The sequence below is a fragment of the Thamnophis elegans genome, chromosome 2, assembly GCF_009769535.1.
Source record: "Thamnophis elegans isolate rThaEle1 chromosome 2, rThaEle1.pri, whole genome shotgun sequence".
NCBI classification, from domain to species: Eukaryota; Metazoa; Chordata; class Lepidosauria; order Squamata; family Colubridae; genus Thamnophis; species Thamnophis elegans.
Window position 1 is genome coordinate 169791401 of NC_045542.1, and position 25102 is coordinate 169816502.

At 42.8% G+C, this 25102-nt stretch overlaps 1 protein-coding gene across 1 annotated transcript in view; it reads right to left on the reverse strand.

Moving 5' to 3' along the window:
* LOC116503347 (alpha-1-macroglobulin-like) overlaps positions 1-23145 on the reverse strand; it is a 63817-nt gene extending 40672 nt beyond the window's left edge. The window contains exons 1-9 of the mRNA XM_032209712.1: positions 22936-23145; positions 19808-20009; positions 19479-19644; positions 15359-15411; positions 14666-14686; positions 13277-13445; positions 12054-12138; positions 9297-9393; positions 211-325 (exon numbers count right to left, since the gene is read on the reverse strand). Coding sequence (XP_032065603.1) covers positions 211-325; positions 9297-9393; positions 12054-12138; positions 13277-13445; positions 14666-14686; positions 15359-15411; positions 19479-19644; positions 19808-20009; positions 22936-23030 — 1003 coding nt within the window. The 5' untranslated portion in view covers positions 23031-23145. The remainder of the gene's footprint in view (positions 1-210; positions 326-9296; positions 9394-12053; positions 12139-13276; positions 13446-14665; positions 14687-15358; positions 15412-19478; positions 19645-19807; positions 20010-22935) is intronic.
* Positions 23146-25102: the final 1957 nt, after the last annotated feature.

Consider the following 25102-nt stretch of genomic DNA (forward strand, 5'->3'; position numbering starts at 1 on the left):
ATATATATATATATATATATATATATATATATATATATATATATATATATATATATATATATATATATATATATATATATATATATGGTAAGTCTAAATGCTATTGCTTTTGCTATCTCCCAAACCTTCCTTGTAGGAAACGGGAGCTTTAGGTCTGGTTCTGGGCCATTCTGTCAGCCCGTTGGTGCTCTTTTGTTTCATGAAGGTTACCTGTCCCTTTCTCTGTGACTTTGCCTTCTACGGCGATGTTCATCAAAAAGCCGCGCCACCTCAGGTGGAATGGCTCCATGTTCACCGTCTTGGAGAAACAGCCATTTCCATCTGCCTGCATGACACAACAACCAAGAAACAGCAGTCTGTGACTCCTCTTCAAATAACCTTGCGTTCCTTGTTTTTCAGCAACACAACTTTTTCATGCCTTCTACGGGGGTTGGAAATCCACTCTCTGGTTCATGGACAGCAGAGTCAAGCCAAGGAAGTGGAACCCCTGTAGGAAAGTGATTCAGCAGAACTTCCCTTCTGAACACCTGTCTAAACTCCTTAGGTCTCATCTGCTTTTTAAGTAGGCAATTTAAAGGTAGTCTGAACCCCGATTTGTTCTTCCCTTGGCCATTACTTTTACCTCAAGCATTCTTCGACTTAGGACGATAATTTAGCTCAATATCTCACTCTCCTTAGTGAGACATATGTTAAATGAGTTTTACCCGATTTTACAACCTTTCTTGTCATAATTGGTAAGTAGATCACTGCTTGTTAATTCTTAAGTCCATAACATGGTTGCTAAGTGGATCTGGCTTCGCATTACCTTTGCTTGTCAGAAGGTTACAAAAGGCGGTCACATGACCTCTGGAACACTGCAAGTGAACACTGCAAGTATCAAGGCCCAAGGGCTTGCTAGGTACTTAGATCTGGCTTGCAGGGCTGCCTTGGAAACAGCGAAGGACTGGCCCGCAGTGCCTCTGCAAGCAAAACCGGAGCTGGGGCGGGTCGCGCTCACCCTCACAGGTGCCAGTGATATGAGTGATGTTGAGCTGGCCACGCCCACCATGGCCACATCCACCTGACCCACCGAGGTCAAACACAGCCCTGATGTGGCCCTTAATGAAACTAAGTTGCTCTAACATCAGATTAAACTAAAAGATTCCATCTTTATTCAGTATCTAAACTGGGTTTTTTGGCTTTTCTCTGGTGAACTGCAGTAGGATGATCCCTGGGGAGATTCCAGCAAAATTTCCCGAGGGATGAAGTATGGATGGACTCCGTTTCACTCAATATCTTCCCTTCACGTCTGTGATATCCTGGTGGAATGTCTCCTCATGCTCCTCACTCACTGCCCCACATTTCAAAGGGAAATAGCCTAAATGTGAGCGTAAGAGGTGAATTTTCAGTGACATGTTTGCACCAAGTGCTTTATAGGATCTAAGCAAATTTTTCCACGTCATTTTCATAGTCCTCTGTCTTTCTATTCTCAAAGTGAAGGTAAATTTATACACAGCCACGTGGCACCATTTTCATTGTTCTACCATACTTTATCAAGAAGTTACAAGGCATCATGATCATGAGATACCTCTCTCCCTTGTAGGTAAATATTCTCAGCTGTGCATAAATCTTCATTGTGAAACATCTTGAGAACTTTAGCCACCCAGTACCTTTACCACATGTGTTTTCATTCATCTAATCACAATATGTAAGAATTAACATGTTTTATCTCGGACTTTGATAACTTCCCAAAATTTGTAGACCAGTGTTAATTCATTATGTGCCATCAAGCCCATTTTGACTCCTTGTTACACATAGATAGATTGGCCCTGTGACAATATCTATTTCTAATTTGTTCTTTCAGGTCTCTCAGTGCTGTAACTGAGACCTTCCAGCTAGATAGCTGGAAGCTCTTTCCTTACACCTTTCCCAACATTAGAGCTTTATTTCTCTCTCTCTCTCTCTCTTTCCCTCCCACTCTCACTCTGCCTCTCTCTGGTTTTCCCTCTCTCTTTCCCTCACTTTCCCCCTTCTCGCCTCTCTTTTCCCCTCTCTCTCTCTTCCACTCTCTCTTTCCCTCTCCCTGTCTCTCTCTTTCCCTCCTCTTCTCTCTCTCTTTCCCTCTTCCCCCCTCTCTTCCCCCCCACCCCCCTGAGGGGGATAAGGAATCCCTGAACTGGTGCTGGATGGTAGGAATCTGACGTCTGGAGGCCCAGGAGCCCAGGAGTAGTGCACCAAAGACCAGCTGGCCGGCAGAGTAGTGTGACATCATAACACCGACTGCTCTGCAGGAAAAGCAACTGACATCTGGGAAACGAGAGTGAGCTGATGACAACACACGGTCACATTGTGGCTCTGTTATAATGAGCTCCAGGAGGAGGAGACCCCATCTCCCCCATTGTGAAGCAAGCTAAATTTCAATTCCAACTTCTCGAGAACTTTTTCTTTTGTGAGAAGTTGGAATTGATTGAGTGAACTTTGTTTTTTAGTCCCACAAACTTTTTCCCCCTGCAAATGACAGCAAGAAATGCAGCGGAGAAATGTGATGGAGCTGGGCTGGGGAAACGGCAGACATAAGTGCAAAGACTGGTCATAAATCACTCTTTTCATCACCATCATATTTTTGAATGATTGCCAAACAAATGGTTGTAAGTCAAGAACTAACTCTATTTTCCCTCCCAGTTTACAGCTATACAACCTATCTTCAAACAATATTGGCCCATACATTGGCTCATGAAGGTTGCTTCAGCCAGAAATGGAGATTTCTTCTACTTGAAGATGTCCCTTTTTAGCTAAATGGTGTTTGTGCTAATATTGTTGGAGGGTTCAAATCCTGTATGAAACAAAAAATATTATTTCAGAAGAAATAGTAAGCAGGGATAAGGGAAAAGATGAGGAAGCTGCACAAAGAGAAGACAAGAGAAGAATTACAGAATGCCACAGAAGTGCATGGAGTTACACTGAAGTGGAAGAGGCTGTGGATGAGAATTAGGTTAGAAAATGCTTGGCATAAACCATAAAGATGGGAGAAAGACACTGTGTGGTATGTCTATAGAGCAAAAGGTGATTGCAAAAAACATAGTCAAAGAGAGCATGGAATGGTTGATGTTGTGGTCCAGCAGGAGCCGTTGGAGCTGACGATGGACTCCGATGAGTCTGCTGTGGAAGATGTGGAAGACCCTGGGCGGGGTTCGGACTCAGAGCAGGGACCAGAGAGGCTGTTTGGCCACCAGGAGGCACCTGAGGCATGGAGTAGTGGGAAAGATCAAAGGAAGTTTGTCCCTGATGCCAGGCAACGAAGGGTGGAGAAACAGAGGCAGCAGTTACGGAGACAGACACATAAGAGATAATCAAGCCCAGGTGGTTGTGGCTTGGCCCCTCCCAAGAGGGTATATAAGAAGAGACTTTGGGAGGAGTCCTTATGCAGGAGACAACTGTTCGTAGTAATCTGGAGAACTCCTTGTCTGGTCTGCCTTGTGTTCCCGTGTCTGTTGGAGTCTGGGTTGCTGCCAACGTCTTGCCAGTGAGTCGTGTCTGGGCTTTCAGCCAACAGGATTATAATTGCTGTGAATAAAGAGTGGCAAACAGCTAAAGCTGTGTCTGCGTTCATTACCAAACGGAGAGGGGGCAGAACAGTTTAGATGAAAAGAAATGGGGAAAATGCAGCAATTGCATATGTTGGTGGAATTGGGAATGCTTAGTTTAAGGAAAAGAATAACTAGGGGGTGACATGATAGCACAGTTCCAATATCTCAGGAGTTGCCACAAAGAAGAGAGAGTCAAGTTAAGCATAAGAGCAATGAATGGAAACGACTCAAGGAGAGAAGCAACTTAGAACTAAGGAGAAGGATGTTCCGGAGGTGACGTCACATTGGAGCAGCTACAGGGGAACGAGTCTCTGTTCTCCCTGACAGCTTTAAAGAGGGGAAAATCCAGCGGTGATGGAGGAAAAGGCAATCTCCTGTTCCGAAGGGTGAAATCCCTGAAATCCAACACGGAAGAGGCCAGTTGTCATGGCTTGGTCACAGCCTGGTCCAGAGATGTGACAGCCTGATTAATGGTGGAAGGAATAAAAAGTGAAAAGCAGCAGAATCTACCTGCAGACAGTGTTAAAAAATTTGATACTCCAAGACACTTCTCCAAGTTGATGGAATTTACGATAGAGCAATAAAGTGAGTCTCCAAAGAGAGAACAAACGGACTGAACTGTGAGGAGCAGAAAGACTAAGATGAAATACAGAATCTGTAGAGAGTGAAAGGGATTGTAATGGCTGAGTGGAGAATTTCTACTGATTTCTGAGACTGGATCTATGGTGATAAATTGAGAGTTTTGTGTGGGTGGTGAACGGATTGAGAAAGAAGGAAAGAACATTTCCCTTTTGCAATAGAAGACATAAAGGTGGAAAAAAGAAAGAGAAAGGGACAATGACTGCAATTTTGAGGAAAGGAGTCATTTTGAAAGCACAAGGAACAGAGAAATTGCAAGGGAGTAGAGAGATCGAGGAAAAAGAACTGTTGTATTCCCAACGTAGGACTTTGGTTTGGACTCATTTATAACCAAGTTTGTGTACTTCTGATATCTCTACATTATTTAATTTGGTATTTAAATATTGTTATATTTACCACAGTGATCTTTAGATCAAATAATTTAATATTTTATAAGCTATACATTTTATATATCCTATATATCTATATTCCACATATATTTAATGTAGATTCAAGCATATTTAAAACAGGATAGAATTTATAACCACTCCATTTATTACTGCATTAGAAAATTAGAACAGGAATTGTTGATTAACAATAACATTTAATTAATTTAATTGATTTCATATGCCGATTTATATATTTATGAACTTTTAGCAAATTTATTATATAGTGAAAAAGTGTAATAAACTATTTAACAATCTAATAGATATTATAAATATTTATTTATTTCTCTCCTTTGCTTCCTCTTCCCCTTTAATACAGTTGTTAGAACAATCCATAATAATTAACTACAAATATAATAATCTATAATTGTGATACAATTTATAGCTGTTTATATAATTGTCTATAATTGTCTATAGAAAATTGATATTAAGGGTTGGATTTAATCAGTGACTATTGTTAACTATCAGATTAAAAAAAGAGAGAGAGAGATAAGAGAAGGGACAGTACTTAGGGAGAAACCTAGTGTGAAAAATTGGAAACTTATAGTATTACAATACAATACAATAATATAGCAGAGTTGGAAGGGACCTTGGAGGTCTTCTAGTCCAACGCGCTGCCTAGGCAGGAAACCTTATACCATTTCAGACAAATGGCTATCCAACATCTTCTTAAAGACTTGCAGTGTTGGGGCATTCACAACTTTTGGAGGCAAGCTGTTCCACTGATTAATTGTTCTAACTGTCAGGAAATTTCTCCTCAGTTCTAAGTTGCTTCTCTCCTTGATTAGTTTCCACCCATTGCTTCTTGTTCTACACTCGGGTGCCTTGGAGAAAAGTTTGACTCCCTCTTCTTTGTGGCAACCCCTGAGATATTGGAACACTGCTATTATGTCTCCCTTCCTTTTTATTAAAATAGACATATGCAGTTCTTGTAACCGTTCTTCATATGTTTTAGTCTCCAGACTCCTAATCATCTTTGTTGCTCTTCTCTGCACTCTTTCTAGAGTCTCCACATCTTTTATACATCATGGCGACCAAAACTGAACGCAGCATTCCAAATGTGGCCTTACCAAGACATTATAAAGTGATATTAACACTTCACATGATCTTGATTCTATCCCTCTTTTTATGCAGCCTAGAACTGTGTTGGCTTTTTTGGCAGCTGCTGCACACAGCTGGCACATATTTAAATGGTTTTCCACTAGGACTCCAAGATCCCTCTCACAGTTACTACTATTGAACAAGGTACCACCTATACTGTACCTGTGCATTTTGTTTTTCTTGCCTAAATGTAGAACCTTACTCTTTTCACCATTGAATTTCATTTTATTAAATAGTGCCCAATGTTCAAATTTCTCAAGATCCCTCTGTATCTTAAGCCTATCCTCTGGAGTGTTGGCTATTCCTGCCAGCTATTGTGGAATAATTTTTTCCAAAAGCTAAAGATGGCAAACACATCCACAGCTACCAAAACTGTAAAGAAAACGCTGCCAATGATAGCCCCTCCAGCAGGACGGAAGTTAAAAACAGACATGTCGAGCAATGAAAAACCAGGATCTGCATCAACCCTTCGAAGCCTACAAGTCTCATTAAACATGATTCAGGAATTTATGATAAAAACACAAGAATCAATAACTAAAAATCATGAGGACATGAAAGGCGATCTAGGGGAAGTGAAAGGCAATATAGGGGAAGTGAAAGATGATATAAAGAAGTTGGATGATAGAATGGGGAAGATACAGGAAACAATAGCTAAAAATGAGAAGATAAAAATGGTAGAAGCAAGGACAGAACAAGCTGAAAAGAAATTGGAAGAAAGAGAAGAAAGACTGGCAGCAGCCATTAGAGAACTGGGGGAGGCAATAGTCCATTTAGAATTAGAATGATCCTTGTTCTATTTAAGATTTCAGAACATAGTAGAGACAAAAGATGAAGATCTACCAAAACTCATGAGCGATCTTCTAGCTGACCAACTGCAAATGGACAAAAGTGAACTGAGGAACAATATTGATGAAATCTACAGAGTGCATACTAATTATGCATGAAGATATAGGTTGCCCCGTGAAATACATATAAGATTTGCAAAAAAAAGCTGTCAGAGACAAAATTTATAAAAGAACAGGAAAAGGAAAAGAAGGAAAAGGAAGGAAGGAAAAGAAGGAAAAGAAGTCATAACCCTTAAACAGATACCAAAGAGAATCAGAGAGCAAAGAAAGAACTACCAATTCCTCTCACACAACTGATAAAATATAAAATAAAGTTCCACTGGTTTATACCGGAAGGAATGTTAATAACCTGGCTAGATAAGAAAATGAGGATTGACATGGTAGAGAAAGCCTGGGAATTCTATGAACACTGCATAGAGGGAGAATCAGACAGCAGATAAGAGTTGGAAACCCAAAGCCAAGAGGAGCAGCTGAAGGAGGAAAAAGGATTAGACCAAGATGCGAGAAACAAGACCGGTACAGAAGTCCAGGAAAGAGAAGGAGTGAGGACAAGAAACCAAAGGGAAGTAGAGGAACAAAAGTGACAAACAAGTAACAGGATGGAGGAAGAAGTGAAATTAATATCGGTCAATATAAATGAACTAAATTCACCTATAAAAAGAAGACAAACAATTTCTAAGCTCCAAAAACAAAACATGGACATCACATGTCTACAGGAAGTTCATTATTAAAAAAGGAAATGGTAGTATTTTGGAATCTCCAAAGTTAGGGAAATTACATCTGGCCCTGGCTGATACAAAGAAAAGAGGAATTGCAGTATATATAAAGGTCTGGCTAAAACCTAAACAGGTATACACAGATGAAAAGGGAAGAACATTATTAATTGAAGTATCAATAAAACAAAGAAGAGTACTAATTGCAGACATATATGTACCAAATACAAACCAGAAAGAATACTACAGTAAACTACATAAGCTGATTGCAGAACTGGAACTGGACAACATATGTCTATTAGGGGACTTCAATGCGGTGGTAGACCCAAAGAAAGACTATAAAATGGATAATTAAAGAAATTATGAAAGGAGAACTCTATTAAATGTATTCTTTGAAATGGCCCAAGAATTAAATCTAAAAGATGTCTGGAGAGAAATCAATCCACAGAAGAGTCAATGCACATTCTTTTCAAACCCCCATAATTCATGGTCCAGGATTGACATGGTGTGGATGGATCCAGAAATGGAGAAGGGTGTAGAGGAGGTAGAAATAACACTGAACTTGTGGGCGGACCATAACCCATTAATAATCAAATGGAAAGGAGGAGCAAAAAGGAAAAAGAGATGGACCATGAATCAGAGGGTTGTAAAAGAAAAGAACTATGTACAGTATGTGGAAAAAGAATTAGCGTTTTTCCTAAAGGAAAACTGGAATGAACAGACAACCATTCAAAACCTATGGGATACAACCAAAGCCTATGTGTGAGGCATTACGATAGCATATACGTTAAGAAGAAACAAAGATAAAAAGAAACGATATACAGAGCTCCAGGAGAAACTGGGGAAATTAGAATATAAAATCCAGAAAGAACCTCAAAACCAAGAAGCCAAAAAAGAAAAAGAAATAGATTAAACTTAATTACACAAGAAGTGGCCCAGAAAATTAGATCAACTAGGCAAAATTATTTTGAAAATGCCAATAAACCAGGGAGATGGCTAGCCTATAAACTAAAAAAAGAGAAAGAAAAGAAATTAATACAGCAATCAGAGGATGAAGAAGGGGTGATACACCACCAAAAGGAAGGGGAAAAAAGTATAGCAGTATAATACTTTCAAGCACTGTATTGCCAAGAGGAAGTAGAAGAGGAGGATATTAAAAGATACCTTCAGAGAAGGAATCTTCCAACCCTACTGGAAACAACAAAAGAAACATTAAATGAGAAAATAACGAGGCAAGAATTAAAAAGGGCAATCCAAAAACAAAAAAATAATAAAACCTCAGGCCCAGATGGAATTCCAGCAGAATTTTAAAGATCATAATTAACACCTTGAATCACATCCGGAAAACAACCGGCAACTGGAAAACAACCGGCAACCAGTGCCTAAAAGGGGTGTAACACCTAGCTACTCCCATGACAACCCGCGCGGCCGCATTCTGGACCAGCTGGAGCCTCCGGGTGCTTTTGAAGGGCAGCCCCATATAGAGAGCATTACTGTAGTCCAGGCGAAAAAGGATGAGGGCATTAGTGACTGTGCACGGGGCATCCCGATCCAGGAAGGGGCGCAACTGGCTTACCTGGTAGAAGGCCCCCCAGGTCATGGCCGTAAGATGTTTTTCTAAACTAAGCCGCATATCCAGGACGACTCCCAGATTGTGGGCCCTCTCTGAGGGGGCTGAAATTTCTCCTCCATCATCAAAGATGGTACGTGATGCAGAAATCAGGATGACAGGAACCACAGCCACTCAGTCTTGGAGGGATTAAGCTTGAGCCTGTTCGTCCCCACCCAGATCCGTAAAGCCTCCACGCACCGGGACATCAAGAGCATCCTTGTGGTGGTTTGGGGTAGAGATGAAAAGTTGGATATCATCAGCATATTGATGATAACGTCATCAATCAAAAGATGGCATTTGCCTCCAGCGAGATTATAAAATATACCCAAATTTATCCTCCAAATGTTGGCGATGCTACAAAGATATCCGAGGTGTGGAAACTCGACGTCCCTTACCTCGTCTTCAAATTCTTCACAGAGATTTTCATTAGTATCACGATTCCGGCAAACCCTCATTCGCACTGTGCCAGGCACAGGTTTCCCATTGGTATACCTGGAGTTAGAACCCACCAATGTGGACAAAAAGACAGAAAGGGAGATGGTTTGCATAGAGAAAGAAGACCAAAGGGAGCTGCAGGATCCAAAGGAAGCAATGTGGTTTTTTTTTTTTACAGGATCCAATCTGACTTAGTCACCTGGACCAGAAATTTAGAGAATTTAAGCTTTCGAAGTCGGGTTAGAGCCCATCCACAGAAACCCCACCTCTCCCTTTCTCTTTCTCCCCCCTCTCTCTCTTCCTCTCTCTTCCTCTTCCTCTCACTCTCTTTCTCCCTCTTTCTCTCTCCATCTTTTTTTCTATCTCCCCCCTTTTCTTTCTATTTCCCTCCATCTTTCTCTCTCTCTTTCTCTTTCCCTCTTTCTCCCTCTCCTTCTCTCGCCCTCTCCCTCCCTCTCCCTCTCTTACTCTCCACTCCCCCTCTATTTCTCTTTTATTCTTTCTCTCCCTCCTTCTTCCCCCTTCTCTCTCCCTATTTCTCTCCCCTCTCTCTCCCTCTCTTTCTCTATCCCTCCCTCTCTTTTTTTCTCTTTCTCTGCCTCTCTTTCGCGTTTACTCTTTCTCTCTCCCTCTCTTTCTCCCTGTCCCTATTTCTCCCTGTCCCTCTCTCTCCCTCCCACCATCCCCTTTCTCTCTTTCTCTCCCTCTCCCTACCTCTCTTTCTCTCTCCCTCTCCTTCCTTCTCTCTTCTCTCTCTCCCTCTCCCTCTTTTCCTCTTTCTCTCTCTCTCTTTCTTGCTTTCTCTTTTACTTTCTCACCCCCTCTTCCTCTTTCTTTCTCTCCCCTTCTCTCCCCCCTCCCCCTCTCTGCTTTTTCCTCCAGAATGTGGCCATTGCGCTGTTCTATGTGTACTATTTATATGGTGCCCAGTTATGTGTGGCTTTTAGTTGTTAATTGATGGCCAGATATTAAGTCATTATTGTTTCCAAACAACAACCAACCAGGGAAATAATAATGTCTTAATAAGCAGAGAAACAACAACCAACAATCTAATAGCCAGATATTAGCACCCTGATTAACATAAAAAAGGCACACAGAACTAGGCACTACATAAATACTACGCATAGAACAGCAGCCTGTGCATACATTCTGCATAGAGAGAGTAATTCCCTGAGGATGGACTCCAGCATGACTCCAAAACTCAGAAGATTGAAACTCTCTTCCCGGTGACCGACTCAGATTGGATCCTGCAACATTATCTTGGGACACATATATTTTCCTTGAATTCATTTTTTAAAAAAGCAATGTTTTAATTTATATGGCTCATATATATCTAAGTCTGGCTTTGCATTTGATTTCTTTAACCTGTATGGTCATGTATTGTATTTCTTATTTTTCTTTCTTTCATAATCAGTTATCTTTTTTAAATTATGTCAGGTTATCATTGATCTTATATTGAATTATGTTATTTTTTGCCATTTATCCATCATCTCAGTCCAGAATGACTCTGGGCAATTTCCTAATACTATTAAAGAGCAAATATTGAAGGCGGAATTTTTTTTAAATTTCTGCTTGTTTATACTGTCTTTGTTTAAACAACCCTTGTTCACCCAGCCTTTCACCATAACTACCTGACTAGGACTTTGCTTAATACTTTTATACATCTTCTCTCACCAGCTTCCTCAATATTTATCAGTTAGGTTTATTACCTCCAGAGCTTCCGGGTATATTTATTTATTTATACCTATGGGTTATTTTATCTTATTATTTCTTATAAAAGATGATTTTATTACTCTGCTCCAGTTTCCTTCAGAAGAAAGTAAATTATTACCATCATCATTATCACCTTCACCACTACCCTGCCTTTCTATCTATGCTCCACAAGAGGGCAATGCAAAGCTAACCTTGGCTGATCTCTGAGCCTGATACAGGATATGGCCTGTTGGGTATTTGGACAGGAGGCCACCAGGAGATCCCAGGCCAGGATACTGAATATTACATTCTCAGAAGAAATCATCATCAAACCACTTCCGTGTTTCTGTCAAAAAAACTATATGGGCATGAAATCACCAAGAGGAGAGAAAAATCCGAACAGGAGCAGATTTTTCACCCTCCCTTTCTTCTGCTGTTATGGCCCATTGGCTGCCAGCAGAGCTAGCAGCAGAGCCAGGCGAGGAGGAGGTTGAGGGAGAGCCTGGGTCAGCTTCGGAGCCTTTGGAAGGCTCTGATAAGGAAGCGGCAGCAGAGCCAGGACCTTCCGTCCTCCCCCAGGTGGAGAGGCAGCTGCCTTTGGCGCCTGAGCTGAGTGAGGGGGAGGAACAGATGGGGCCCATCCCAGATGTGCCTATGCGTAGAGAGGAAAGGAGAGGAGAGCAAAGGAAAGCAATGTGCCGGCTCTCAGGGAAAAGCAGACCTAGACACCAGTCAGCACCTCCCTGGCTAGGAAATAAATAGGAAGGATTTGGGAGTGGCCTGTTGTCACGGAGAACCATTTGCTGTTGTATACAGCAAGCAATTTGGATTCCTTAGCCAGAGCCAGCTTTGTTGGGACTAATTACGTTTTTGTTACTGTTCCTGCCTTGTTTTGAAAAAGGGTTTATTTTACTCATGAGTAAGCAGCCTATCATTACTTGCGAAGGCTGGGTCAGAACACACACCGGAAAATCTTGCACCGTCTGCTGACAATGGCAGAAGGAGAGTAGATGAGCATCACGTACCTGCCACACACTCTGATTGGTATTTCCTCAGTCGTTACCGTGATGAGCTTCGGGGCATTTATCAAAACCTCAAATTTGGGCATAACTAGAAAGAGGGAAGGGAAGAAAATCATGAGATGAACCTTGTGGAAGCGCAAACTGCCCAGTTCTCCCCTGTGATCTCCCTTGAGGGCTAAGGAGATGGGAGAAATTGGCCACACAATTGAGGTCTGAAAGGAAAAGTAAGTTGTAAATCTAAGTGAGACAAATTAAACCTTGCATTAATAAAGCAGCAAACATTCTGCCAGAATGAATTTAACAATTGCGTTTGGACAACCTTCTAAAATGTTTGGCTTCAGTCTTAGGTAATTTGTCTTTGTTTTGGTGGTTTATTTTTTGTAGAAGTTCAACCCGCTGAATTAGTTGAATTCAGGGATGGGGGGAGTTGAGTGAAGCTCAAATGAAGCTTCAGTCCCCAAACACTACCTTAAATTCCTGGCCCAGAGACTCCATATTCATCTGGGATCTGTATATGTAAATCATAATCTCTAATCTCAGAAAACAGGTTAATTTAGCTAAGTAACCAGATCAATGTAAAATTTGTTGGAGAAAGTGAGTCTTAGAATTAAACTGAATAAAGAGAATTGTACTGTTTCTGGCCTGTTAAATCCCTCATTGCCAAATATTATTTATTTATTTATCCATCCATCCATCCATTCATCCATCCATCCATCCATCCATCCATCCATTTATTCCATCCTTCTTTCTTTCCTTCCTTCCCTCGCCATCCTTCCTTCCCTCCATCCCACTCTCCTTCCTTCATTCTTTTTCCCATCCTTTTTTTCCTTCCTTCCCTCCCTACTTTCCTCACTCCTTTTCTTTCTTCCCCTGCCCTTCCTCCTTCCTTCCATTTCCATTTTGCTTTTTCCATCCTTAAAAATAATCCTAAATATAAATGTTAAAGGAGTAATGTTTTTTTAAATCAACATGAAGAGGCATTTAAATCTTCAAACTTCAGTATGCAGATTAAGCTTCTACAACTTTGTTGGGACAAATCAACCTTAATTCAACAAGATAGAATAATCTGGACTGTCCAAAAGAAAGAAAGGAAGGAAGGATGGATGGAAGAGGAAAAGAGGAGGGAGGGAGGAAAGAAAGGGGGAAGAAAGGAAGGAGGGAGGGAGGAAAGGAAGGAAGGAGGGAGAAGGAAGAAAAGAAGGACAAACTGGATCTCCCCTTCTTACCATATTCGTCCACATCAAAGCTGTGTTCTGCAACTTTCGTGGAGTCTTCCTCTACCACCACTTTGTAGGTGCCCAAGAGGGAATCAGAAGACAGAGAATAGGAAAGCTGGATTATGCCCAACGGAATCTCCACATCTCTCCATTGGAACACCTGGTTGTTTTGGGGATCCTGGAAAGAACAAGATAACAAGTTCCAAAGTTTGTCCATATCCCAGAATTGTTCTAGAATCAGCAGTTCATAATCCGGAAAATGTAGTCCTACAATCCCATTCTCTGAGCGCTTTGAGTAGTGTATCTGGATACACTACTCAAGTGGCCTAGAAGGCCACATATGTTTGGGATTAAACTCTCAATATTGGAACCCAGCAAGGACAATTGCTGTGCTAGCTGGAAATTCGGGGAGTTGTACCTTTTCTGAACTTCCCAAGTTGGAGATGGTGGCTGTAGGTCTTAGAGCCATGGTGGTGCAGTGGTTAGAGTGCAGTACTGCAGGCTACTTCTGCTTACTGCCAGCTGCCTGCAATTTGGCAGTTCGAACCTCACCAGGCTCAAGTTGACTCAGCCTTCCATCCTTCCGAAGTCAGTAAAATGAGGACCCAGATTGTTGAGGGCAATATGCTGACTCTGTAACTGCTTAGAGAGGGAGTGAAGCACTGTGAAGCAGTATATGTGCTATTGGTATTAGCAGGAAGGCTCTGCCATTAGACAAAGGGATGTTTGAGCTCAGATTGTACAAGCTGAGGGAGGCTGGGACATAGTTCTTTGAACACTTTAACAACTTTAGAGCAACTAATTTAAGAAAGAAAGGAGCTAAACGAAACAAGCCTCTTAGCTGGTTGCCAGATCAGCACTGCATTACTCCAGAGGACCACTAGATGGAAGGAATGTGTTCACCGAGTAGTTCACCATTCTGCTGCCATCTGGTGGACACCTTGAGGAATTGCAGCTCAGAAATGGTAGCACTAAAGCTATGAACTACTTTTGAGTTGAGTCATGTCTTTAGTTGATTTCCTTGATCGATGCTATTGTTTCTGTGATCAAATGCAAGGAGAGGGCTCTCATTCAGCCCAATTCCTAGTAAAGAAGATGGGAACAAACCTCTCAAAGACAAAATATCCCACGTTTCCAGACAGTTTGCTACTTTGTGGGACTGTGTGAAATAGCCCCGTTCTTAACAAAGTGAAATGGGACTCGGTATTAGCTACTTTAAACATCTCTCTCCGTCGCCACCAAGAGATCTGCTTGTATCATTTTCTGGGCAACCATGGTTGGTCCTTTTGATTTCCCAAGAGCCTGTAGCCCTCAGATTTCCTGGTGGCCTTCCATCCGAAGATTAATGAGGTCCAATCAGCCATGGAGCTGGCACTGCTATGGCCTTTCAGCACATACCTGGATGTACACAACTGGAAACTGTGGAGACAAAAAAAGCACAGGGAAATCAGACACCAAGGAATGAAAATGAGGATAGAGAAGAAAAGTAGATAGAAAAAGGGGCATAGGAGATTCTTTTATGTTGCATTATGGTTTTGATATGTATTTATTTGTATCTTGTCTTACCTCAAGGGACTGCTCTTAGAATTCCCACCACACACACCCATAACAACCACCCTGTGAGGTTGGTTGGTTGACAGTGCCTAGCCACAAGGTCACCCAGCCAGTTTTCATGACTAAGGGTAGATTTAAGGTCAGCACTAATCCAAATTCAATTACTCCATGAGTCTTCACTAGTTTTCACCCAAGGGTATCTCCACACCAGAGGTGGGTTTCTGCCAGTTCGCCCTGGATCGGGTGAACCGGTAGTTGCAAAGGTGGCAGCGGGAGGCCCTGCCCACCCACCTGGATGCTTCTGCACATGTGCAAAAGTGCTGCATGAGCATGTGCACGCACAAGCAAACCAGTAGTAAAATAAATTGAAACCCACCACTGCTCCACACATGGGCTGGGCTCAATGTTATATGTGATGGGGGAGGGGTCCATAGAATTCCCCTGGAGGGGAATTGACCCCGGGGAGAGCATGAATTGAACGTTTTCTCACGGAGATGCCATCATCGCTGTCTGTCTGAGTAACCCCCCAAAATTTACCTTCTTCTTCATGGGATGGAACTTTTTATCCATAGAAACGATGCGAAACTGAACTGCAAAAGACAGAGGGAGAATAGGTGGGGAAAATAGCCACTGAATACAGAAATATTAAAATATAGAAGGAATCTTGGAGATCATTTACTGTGTTTACCCAAAAAGAAGACAGGGTCTTATTTTCTTTTGACCTCTCTCCCCCCACTCAAAATAAGTGCTTGGTCTCATTTCAAGGAGGTCTTACTATTTTTGAGGTGCAGGAGGTGGTGAGCATGGTCACCTCATGGCTGCTGCTATGTTGCAATATTTTCAGGGGAGGGCTTATTTTAGCGCATGCACTCAAAGCCCAATTGGGCTTATTATCCAGGGAGGTCTTATTTTCAGGCAAACAGGATACTGTAGTCCAATATTTTCTCATACTTGAGTATTTGAAGACGTGTGGACTTCTGCTCCCAGAATTCCCTGACCAGCGCTGGCTGTTGAATTCTGGGAAGTGAAGTCTAAACATCTTCATGTTGCTACAATTGAAAAACATTAATCTGACCGCTGCCCAGGGCAGTAATAGACTGTTGCAGCATTTCTGGTAGGTGGCCATCCAGCTTTTGTTTAAATCCTTCCATCAATCCTTCCTCCTGGGTAGTCAAGCCCATCCAGCTCCATTAAGACATTTTATTTATCTGATGTCCAACCATAATGTATCTTTCTGACATTTAGACCATTGTTTCATGTCTCCTAGAAAGACCCCCAAAATTGAGCAGCTAAGAGATACATGAAGACTGCTGTCCGACCTCCACTTAGTCTTCTCTGCTCCAAGGGGAAGAGCGTATCCACTATCTCCAATCATTTCTCATAGATCTTTTTTTTCCCCTCCTTCCCTTTGATTGCCCTAATCTGGAGACACTGTGGTTTGTCTGTTTTCCTTGATGAAATGCAGGGTCCAGCCAACCAGAGAAGAGCAATAAGGATTCCTGACATTGAAGAAGTCACGTGATTATGCCTATCCTGGCTCTATTCCACTTGGTAGATGGTGTTGGAAACTGATTACAGGCAGGGGTGGGATTGAAAAATTTTAGCAACTGATTCTTTGCCCGGTTGCTGGTTGGAAGTGGCTATGGGGATATGGCCACTTGGCCTACTGCACCACAGTGGGAAGGGGGCGTTTTTGGCCTCCCCAGGCTCCGGAGGCTTTCTTCAAGCCTCTGGGAGGGAACAAACAGTCTCCCCTGGGCTCCGGAGGCCCACTGGAGGCTGGAAACGGACTCGTTTCTAGACTTTCAGAACTTCCTGGAGGCCCATTTTTCACCCTCCCAGAGCCTCCATGCTGGCCCTGTACTTACCCCACATCCAAAACAGGCCACATGAAGACTCCTGGGGGGCCGGGGTGGGGGGGGGGGCAGCCAATCCTTGCAACTACTGGTTTGGCAAACTAGATGTAAAATTAGCATCCAGTTCACTGAACCAGTCCGAACTGTCTGAAACCTACGCCTAATTACTTGTCATCTCCAAGTTACATACAGGTAGTATTCAATTTACGACCACAATTGAGCCCAAAATTTACATTGTTCAGTGAGACATTTGTTAAGTGCCATTTGCCCCATTTTACAACCTTTCTTTCCTCAGATGTTAAGTGAACCACTGCAGTTGATTAGTTAGTAACCTGGTTGTTAAGTGAATCTGACTCATTCCCCACTTTGGGACACTGCAACCATCATAAATATGAGTCAGTTATCAAGCATCTAAATTTTGATTATGGGATTATAGGATTAAGATTGTAACTGTGAAAAATGGTCATAAATCACTTTTTTCACTGCTGTTGTAATTTTGAACAGTGACTAAATGGACTGTTGTAAACCAGAACTACCTGTAGTTTGCATGCACTAAGATCAGAGGAAGCAAACACACTCTTCCACACTCAATCCACCTAGCAAAAATGTCCTTTGATGTTTACTTATGAAACATCAGCAAAGCTGAAAAACAGTTGACTGGCCAAATTGGAAGATGTCACAGGCAAAATTGGGGACACGTAGACCATGTATAAGAATGAACCTTATTTCCATTTCTCTTGCTATACATCAAAAGGCAGAGCACCTTCCAAAGCCACTCAAAGCAATATGAGTCATTCCTAAAGTATGTTTCATGATGTTAAAGGTTATTGTCCCAAGCTCCATTTTCGCAGTCAGAGGCACAGCAGGGCAGTCCTTCACTGTTTCCAGGGCAGTCCCAGAGCCAGATCTAAGCAGCCCGTGGGCCAGATCCAGCCAGTAGGCTAAGTGTTAAATGATACGGTGCCCTTCGAAACCAAATTATTAGATAGTCGTCATTTCCATTTGTTATCCCCATGTTGTGGGTAACTGAGCAGGGTGAACGTGCTTGCTCTGATCTGGGCATAGGGTCTGACATGGAGAAGATGGGGTGGGTGTGAACTAAACTGAAAATGCCCACAGTCATTTTCCAACATTTTCTGTGGCGCATAGCTGTAGCTTGAGTATAGATTCGTTCTTTGAGCTTGTGGTTGGTTTCCGAACATTTCGTTACCAGGTTAGGTAACATCTTCATCCGAGTTTGGGGGATGTCTATGTCAATGTTCTTTTGCCTCTAAGGGCTTCAGCTGTGGCAGTGTCAAGTGAGGGTCTTGTGATGTAAACGCAAGAATGCTGACATCCCCTAAACACGGCTGAAGATGTTACCTAGCGCGGTAATGATACGTTCAGAAACCAACCCACAAGCTGGGAGAATGAACCTCCACCCTCATTTTCCCCTACTTTTTGTGGCATGTTGGAATCCATCATCCGGGTGTGTGTGTGCAGGGCAGTTTGCCTGCCTGAAACACACACACACACAGGGATGGAGAAAAACATCGCACCAGAAACATCTTTCCGGCCTAACGGTCAGAACTCACTATGCAGCCTCATGTAACATGAACTATGTGAGCCAGCTACTCCCACACCTGCCCCTTCTCCCCCCTATGCTGTGCTGTAACTTTCTATTCCCCTTTTCCCCTCCCAATGCCATGCAGCTTGTAACTTTCTATTCCCCCTTTGCCCATCCTTTGTCATGATGTGATTTTCTATTGGTTTATTTGTAGAATGCTGTGATTTTTCATTAGTTTACTTGTACCATGTGTGATTATATATGCCTTCTGATACGCTTCTTTTGATGACGCTGTAACTAACTTTTCTAATAAAAGAGATGTTCATTCGAAGTTCGCTCATCCTGAGGACTTCTGCCTGGTGTTTTCCTTTCAATTCGGCCAAGGACACATGAGCGGTCCTCCAGTGTGGCGACAACGCCGCAGTGGCAATAGGTGGGCTGCATTGAATATGGTACTTCTGTACTTAATGCATTGATACATAATTATTCTTCCCCACCAGCTTTGGAGAAATCCGCTCACATTGAGGCGCCCACAGAGGGATTTCATGCTGGGGACAGTTGACAGATTAACAACAGATCCCCACTTCCTCCCCTTCTCATCTCTTTAGCTAGGTCAATTTTTTATCATATTATATTTATATCATTAAAGTTTTATACAGTTTTAAAATTGCAAGCCGACCAGAGTTATGATGTGGTAAGATTGGCAGCTAATAAAGTTTACAATAATTAATAATTTAAAAAAAAATCCAGCTTCAGCTTATGCTCACACAGAGGTGAGAGGAGAAACAAGGAATGAATCTTCATCTTAACCACCATTAATTTAGTGACGGTTCAAAATTACAATGGCAGTGAAAAAAATGGCTTACACTTATCTCACAGTTCTGACCATCTTCACGTGTTCATCTTTGGACACTTGGCAACAAGCATGCATTTACAATAGTTACAAGCATCCAGGAATCATAGGATCAACAATTTGCAGCCTTCCCAGCTGCCTTCCAACAACAGGATCAAGAGCGGAATTCAGGCTCACTTCACAACGGCACCATTCACTTCACAAATGCAGTGATTCGCTTAACAACCGGGGGGGAACAAAGATTGTAAAAGTCAGGCGTGACTCGCTTAACAAAGCCTGGTTTAGCAATGGAAATTCTAAAATTGAAAAGCAAAACCTGTAAAAATTGTAACGATCAAGTTTTGAAAAGATTAGAAAAGCAAGAATTTCAGGAGCAGGTTTCACACTCGAGTCGCCCTTTACCTTGTTGTCCCGTTCTGTAGAAGGGTTTGTCCATCTGGATGAAAAGCAGATTCTTTGGTTTCTCAATCCGCACTTTTTTGCGGATCTGGAAACTGTGAATCAAGTCATTTCCACGGAACTCGAGAAGAACTTCCGATGGGACAGAAATATTGCTCTCCCTGGGAACCTGCAGGATGAAAAAGAGACAAAATCAAATGGTTTGAGAGGTATTGTTATCATGATGTTCTATTGCTTTATGTTTGCATTATGTTGAATGAAACAACATAAAAGGATGAGGAAGGAAGAGAGAGAGAGGGAGAGGAGGGAGGGAGGGAGACAGAGAGACTTACCTGGAAAGTACGACAATGAAGAAAATCTGGAATAAAATCTTCATCTTCCTCTGTTATCGTCAGTTGCCTCAGGATCAAATCCTTGATCGCGGGTTCCAGCACAAGAGTGAAGTTGACTGTTCCCTTCAAATTTTTTATCTGGATGCAGACGTTCTCAGGGGTCTCCATGTGGATTGTGCTGGGTACCAGCGCCACATATCGCCTTGGAAAGAGGGGCAGGGGCTCTGATTAGGAAATAAGCTGAGCAAATGCAAGAGGGTTTCCTAAGATTTGGGCAACTTCATCAGTCAGAGCAAATTAGTCAGGAAGAGTCAAAGAGTCATAGGAAGGTACCAACTTTTGCGACACCAGCTTCCCCAAAACGGGTTGCAATCTGGGGACAAACCCTTGGAATTGGTGTAGCAAGAGTTTGTACCTTCCAACGACTCTCGGGCTAACTAATTTTGCTCTGATTGATGAACTTGCTTGGATGAGCAACTAAACATCTCAGATTAATAAAGATTGGACCAGTTGCTATGATTCAATGGTTTGACACCTTTGGCCAGGGAGACTGAGTCTTCAGCGACACATTTCTCTAAAGCAACCTTGGCAACTTTAAGGTGTGTGGATTTCAGCTCCCAGAATTCCCCAGCCAGCATACTCACTGGGGAATTACAGAATAACAGAGTTGGACGGGACCTTGTAGGTCATCTAGTCCAACCCTCAGCTCAAGCAGGAGACCCGATACCATTTCTGACAGGCTAAAAGGCCTCCAGGGATGAAACTCCCACATCTTCCAAAGGCAAGCTGTTCCACTGGTTAATTGTTCTAAGTCTCAGAAGGCTTCTCATTATTTCTAGGTTGAATTTCTCCTTGATCAGTTTTCATCCATTATTCCTTGTCTGGCCTTCAGGTGCCTTGGAAAATAGCTTGACCCCCTCCTCTCTTTGGCAGCCCCTCAAATATTGGAACACTGCTATCATGTCACTCCTGGTCCTTCTGTTCATTAGACTAGCCATAGTTTCCAGTCCCCTAATCATCTTTCTTGCTCTTCTCTGCACTTTTTCTAGAGTCTCAATATCTTTTTTATAGTGTGGTGACTGAAACTGGATGCATTATTCTACGTGAGGTTTTACGAGGGCTTTATAGAGTGGTATTAGTACTTCTTGATTCAATCTTGATTCAATCTGTTAATGCAATTTAGGATTGCATTAGCTTTTTTAGGATTACTGTGCCATTGCATGTGTGAGCCATGGCATTGCCATGAGGTTTGTCACATCAACGCAGCCTCTTCAAGCAGGACTCTGCAAGGATTGCTGTTCCATTGTGTGCATGAGTAGCAGCAGCACCGCAAGTTTGGACACACTGACCCATCCGCTTGGCCCACCCATCCGCTTGTGTTCCTTACAGCTTTTTGAGGCAAATGGGCCAGTAGCACATGCATGCACAACGTATGGCACCTGCACGACCTCTGCCGAGCAGCTGGGGTGTCGCAGGGCGGTAGCGTGCGCATGTGCATGCAGTGCGCATGCCCGACAAGGATTCCCAGCCCCATCACAGCATACTGATTGCGAAAGGATCCGGAACCCACCACTGAGTTTGATGCTATGTAGCCAAAACAAAATTCCTTTCTAGAAAGCCAAGGTCATCTGCACCTGACCGGAACTGGGTGGGTGGAACTTCCAGCATGGCAGTGGAAGATTGGAACATGTGATGGGCTTGTGGGAGTGGGGCAAGATCTAGAACTTTCAACTGGGTGTGAAAAACCGGGAAGCTTTTAGATTCGGGTTTTATCAGATGTGCCAACATGGCTCTTTTAATAAATTGGAACTTTGAGCAATACTTTGCCTTGGACTCTGATTTAATTTTGGATGTTATTTGGAACCCTAACAAACAGCTCCATTCCAAGACTTCAGCATATCCCCAGATAGCACAGCTGAAGCAGAGGCATGGGGGAGACAAAAGCAATCCCAATGCACTGATCCCTTCATCCCGTTATCTCTTGGCTTGCCTGCAGCTAGCAATAGCAATAGCAGTTAGACTTATATACCTCTTCATAGGGCTTTCAGCCCTCTCTAAGCGGTTTACAGAGTCAGCATATTGCCCCCAACAACAATCCGGGTCCTCATTTCATCCACCTCAGAAGGATGGAAGGCTGAGTCAACCTTGAGCCGGTGAGATTTGAACAGCCGAACTGCAGAACTGCAGTCAGCTGAAGTAGCCTCCAGTGCTGCATTTAACCACTGCGCCACCTTGGCTGGACCAAACAAGCACCAGCATGGGGCATCTGGATTGCCTGCCTCCCCGATGCCCATGCTGCCGCGCAAGCCTCCCCATAAGCCCCCCCAAAAGCGGGAAATAAGCAAAGTAGCTGGCCGTGGAACTACCAGCTTCAGGGAAGCAGCCCAACAAGCAGAAGTGCTGAGCCCCGAAAGAGAAAGGCAAAAGTGATGTTTGTGCTGCCCCAAGGGTTGGGCTTATTATTGGGGTGGGTCATATTTTCGGAGAAACATGGTACTATCTTTAAAATAAGCACTAAACATGTGTTACAGAAATGATCCTTCCATTTTCAGGAAAGGACTGTGGTCTAACATTATTTTATGTTATGTTTAGTTATCTATTTTTCACATTTCGGAAAAAAAAACACCATCTCCCTCAAAGAGTATGTCCTGTGCATTACGCTTCAAAGTCGCACTGCATTCTATGGGGGCCCTTCTCAGTTCAATATATAAGGTGGCTATCCCTCCACCTCCTAATGCCACCTCAGGGTCCAAAGCCAAAATGGAAACTAATCTTACAGATGTCCCAAAGGTGCTTTTTCAAGAGGCAAAGCTGAAGAAGCTTCTTGGATAAGAAGCAAAATGTCTTCAAAGAAAAACCAGAATGTTCAGTTGCCTCTTGAAAAATCACCTTTGGGACAACCATGACCTGGATGACTGAGAAGCTCCATAAATCTTACAGATTTTTTTAAAAATCCTACCTCTCCCCTCCCCCCCATCCACCACCAAATATCTCTGGGGCATTGCTCCTCCTTAAGTTTCCCTTTGGAAATATCCTGTACTGAGAGATGCTTACTTTAAAAATAAAACAGAGCGGAGTTTGAAGCCTAAATCTTTCCCAGCCAAAGAAGACAGAAAAAATCAACTTACAGTTTGGGCTCAGGAGCAGCTTCAGTGGTCCTGAGAAGGACAGACAGGAGAAGGAGAAGGAAGAAGTTTTTTCCATGTTGCCAGCTTTCCCCCATGATATTGAAGAGAGAGGCTGCCTGCAAAGCTGAGCTGAAAAGTCTCAGCTGTTCCCTCTTCAGCTCTGACTGCCTCTCTGCAAACAGTCCGTGTGGAAGAACAGGTAAAACCCAGGAACGGGGACAGTTTTAATGTCCCAGCCCAGCAGTGAGTCCTTGCCAATGTTCAAGGCCAAAAGAGCACATGGGGGTGGAGACTGAAACAACCCAACTTTATTCTGCACAGAACAAGGATCCGGGGAGGTTTCCTTCGAAACTTGTGTAACCTAGTGGTTAACAGGTGGGTTTTTTTTATACCTTCAACCCCCAAAACTGAACAACCTGAATGTCATAGTGCGGTGATGGCGAACCTTTTAGAGACTGAGTGCCCAAACTGCAAGTCTCTCTCTCTCTCTCTCTCTCTCTCTCTCTCTCTCTCTCTCTCTCTCTCTCTCTCTCTCTCTCTCTCTTTCTGGCGCTCACATTCGCAGCAGGACCCCAAAGACCAGCTGGCCGGTGGGAGGCAGTGCACAAACTCTCTCTCTCGCGCGCGCGCGCGCGCTCACACGCACAGCAGCACACCAAAGACCAGCTGGCTGGTGGGAGGCAGGGCATCCCAACACCAGCAGCTCTGCAAGAGGTGAGATCTTTTTCTTTCATGAGCTTCTGTTTCCCTGCAAACAACGACGAGAAACGCCATGGAGAAACGTGGTGGAGCTGAGCTGGGGCAACACTACACGTACCCACAGAGAGGGCTCTGAGTGCCACCTCTAGCACATGTGCCATAGGTTCGCCACCACTGTCATAGTGACATGCGTCGCTCCGTTTTCTCATACATACCGTTACAAAAGTAGACATACAAGCTTTCCTAATACGGTATAACTATCATTTCAGCCAATGCTTTTGTGAGCTTTATTAAGCTTTGACTCAATATAAGACTCAGAAATAAAGTCTATAGTAAAACGGGAGAGGTAAAAGTAGGAAAGTGAGGGGGAAAAGGGAGATAAAGGGGCAAAAAGAAAGAAAGAAAGCAGACTTCCAACTTTTTTGGTGCAGTAAAATTTAGGTCATATTCGACTCATAAGAGTTCATTTAGTAGAATAGAATAGTAGATTTGGGAAGGACCTTGAAGGTCTTCTAGTCCAACCCTCTGCTCAGATAAATGGTTGTGCAACCTCTTGTGTGTGTGTGTATCATGTATATATGTGTGTTATGTATATGTATGAGAAAATATATACTTTCTTTGGAGAGCAGGCCCCAGAATTTCATTTTTAATGTGGGCCAGTGTGCTCACAAACATGATTTGTATATCTCTCTGTGTGTGAGAGAGAGGGAGGGAAGGCGGGAGAGACAGACAGACAGACTTTGTAACTTACGTAATGGCTAAGTGAAAAGAGGCTGTGAAGCTGGGGATATGAAAGTTTCCCAAATTCTTTGCCTATTTTGACTTGCATTCCTGTTCTGCCTCCCACAGTGCTGCTTTTGTTCTACTGGGCTATTCCCCCCCCCCCTTTCATGTAAAGACAAAGAAGGAATTAAGAAGTTCCGCTTTCTCCCTGCTGCACATCACCATCTTGCCACCTTATCCCATTAGTGAATCTGTCATTTTGCTGATTTTCTTCTTATGCCTTAAAGACTAAAAAAAACTTATTTTAGGCATTTTTTTTGCAAGTCTTAGTTCATTCTGAACCTTTAGCATTTCTGACTCCATTCTTGAAGATTTCGGATATTTGCTGGTATTTTATTTGAGTTTATATGCCCTTCTTTCCCTTTTTCATACTTGTCCTTTTTGTTTCTCAATTTGTCAGAAAGCTCTTTGTGCATCCATGCTGGTCTTGTCCTGGGTCTCTTATTTATCTTTCTGTGGTTTTTTAAAAAAAGACCTTTATCTTGGTCTTCAGTTTCCCAAGCATCCTAAATTGTTTTCCCTTTTAGGATTTCCATCGTGGATTCCTTCCTAAGTTCTTTCTTAGTTTGTTGAAGTAGCTGTCTTAAAAGTCTAAAACACTAGTCTGACTTTGTTCAGTTACCTACATCATTATGATGAATTCCAGTACAACTTGGTCATTCTCTCCTAAAGTTCCTGCCTCTTC